Source organism: Aplysia californica, unplaced genomic scaffold, assembly GCF_000002075.1.
Source record: "Aplysia californica isolate F4 #8 unplaced genomic scaffold, AplCal3.0 scaffold00025, whole genome shotgun sequence".
NCBI lineage: Eukaryota > Metazoa > Mollusca > Gastropoda > Aplysiida > Aplysiidae > Aplysia > Aplysia californica.
The window spans coordinates 897,248-899,451 of record NW_004797295.1 but is presented as its reverse complement, the minus strand read 5'-3'; the positions used below and the strand labels follow the sequence as shown (position 1 = coordinate 899,451).

The 2,204-nt window shown below is 42.4% G+C and overlaps 1 protein-coding gene across 1 annotated transcript in view; it reads right to left on the bottom strand.

Moving 5' to 3' along the window:
• LOC101863405 (NK-tumor recognition protein) overlaps positions 1-2,204 on the bottom strand; it is a 157,673-nt gene that overhangs the window by 25,533 nt on the left and 129,936 nt on the right. The window contains exons 5-6 of the mRNA XM_035973031.1: positions 1,379-1,482; positions 213-311 (exon numbers count right to left, since the gene is read on the bottom strand). Of these exons, the coding sequence (XP_035828924.1) occupies positions 213-311; positions 1,379-1,482 (203 nt within the window). The remainder of the gene's footprint in view (positions 1-212; positions 312-1,378; positions 1,483-2,204) is intronic.

Below are 2,204 nucleotides of genomic sequence, written 5' to 3'. Positions count from 1 at the left end.
GTGTGTGTGTGTGTGTGTGTGCGTGTGTGCGTGTGTGTGTGTGTGTGTGTGTGTGTGTGTGTGTGTGTGTGTGTGTGTGTGTGTGTGTGTGTGGTTTGAGGAGGTGGTGGGGGTATTCGTCAATTTAGGTGAATAAACTCCGAATGCGAGGGAGGTTCGACAGGACAAGGACCACCTTTTCTGCGATTCCCACCAAAGCCGTGAGCGTATACCTTGTCCTTGGCTTCGAGATCTGTCTTGGCTTCTATCAGCACTTCTACAGCGTCCAGGTTCCCGTTCGCGGCAGCCCAGTGAAGAGCGGTTCTGTCCAACTGAAAAACACGAAGTACAGAATTGATGTATTAACAGTAATTGTGAATCCTATATTGACAGCTTAATTTACACTCAAGCGACCGCCGATGAGTATACTCATCTACTCATCTCCCAGTAGCGCTCTCTTCAGGACACGTGACAAGAAAGAAAAAAAGCTTGTAAATAAATCTTTGCGACTTCCTGCAGCTTAATCAAATTCTTCAGACGTTTGCAAAACTGTGGTAAAAATGATTCTTTTTTCCCTTTGATCGTCACATGCTGATTCTATGTAATTTTCCTTCAAACTTAATTAAGGGTATAATCTTAGTGAAGGGTACCAAAAAGAGTAGAAGACAAAGTTTCCGTTAATGGTTCTGACCAACGCCATAACTGTACACAGAGTTTATACTGTAGACGTTGGTTCTGACCTGTCTCCCAGCCACAGGACGGCTGGTCATTTAAGTGTAGTGTATTGCGTCACAATCGACGCATTCAGATTAGTTAGAACGTAGGCCACCCTGGGCTCGACGGTATACAATGGTCCAGCAGACAGGTAGGGCAGGGATACTCGATAAACGACTTCCCCCCTCGGGAATGGCATTTACATCTTCTGGGTGCGAAGGCCAAGATCCTTTCAGTTGAACCACAGACACCAATACGGTGACAAAGTCTACACGATAAACAACTCCGAGTGATAACGCAGGGAAGTAGAACCATTGGGGTGGGCACAAGGGAAGTTATGATACATGACGCACTCGCACACATACCCATGTTTATTCGTTTGTATGTTGATGCGAAAACACATGTTATGACCTTAAACAGTTGCGAGGGCCGAAAAAACACTTACAAAAATTTGTCTTCTTCTTCTTCTTCTTCTTCTTCTTCTTCTTCTTCTTCTTCTTCTTCTTCTTGGTTATTAATGTTTCATCAGTAATATTACTACTACCGTGACCAGAAATAGTGTTCCATTATCATCATTATTTATTATCATTAGAATCACTGATATTCTATTCTTATCATCTTGGTTATTTTCAACAGGTTTGTATGATCACGCTCGTGACTTGCTATAACTATAATAGACACTTACGCTGTTCCGACAGTTGACGTTGACCCTCTCTTTGAGTAAAGTTCTCAGGGCTGCCGCGTCGTTGACCCTGGCTGCGTCGTGGAACTTCTCCTCCCTCTTGGACACTACAGACAAAACCGGCGGTTAATGCGGCTTGTTTCAGCGAATTGAAGCACATGATACTGCTTGTTTGAGCAAAATGAAGCACATAATACTGCTTGCTTCAGCAAGGTAAAGCACATAATACTGCTTGTTTCAGCAAGGTAAAGCACAAGATACGGCTTGTTTCAGTAAAATGAAGCACCTGATATAGCTTGTGTAAGCAAAATAAAGCGCATGAACACAATGACTCACTCGGTGCAGGAAGAGAGTAAGACAGAGACGATAGAGGGAATAAAAAGAAGAAAGACCTATACCAGTGGCGCTCTTCAGCAATAAATAAATAATTAGCATTGTTTCATATTTATTTGGCTTTGAAGATGAAAGAACAACATTGTGTGGCAAGGAAGGCTCGGGAAGGAAGAACATTGTATACGGAGAAAGAACATTGTCTGTGGAGGAGGACTCTGAGAGAATAACATTGTGTTTGACAAAACAAAAAACCTGAAAGAAGAACACTGTGTATTGGTGTAAAAGAAGAACAATGTGTACGAGGGAAAAACAAAAACAAACATTGTGTCTGAAAGCTGTGATCAAAGCAAAGCAGGCAGGGAGAACCAATTGTCTGACAACGATATTTGGAGCGTATGGTGCTGTGCTCATGACTGCATGAAAACATCGGCATGACAACAGTTTCATCATCATCATCATCATCATCATCATCATCATCATCATCATCATCATCATC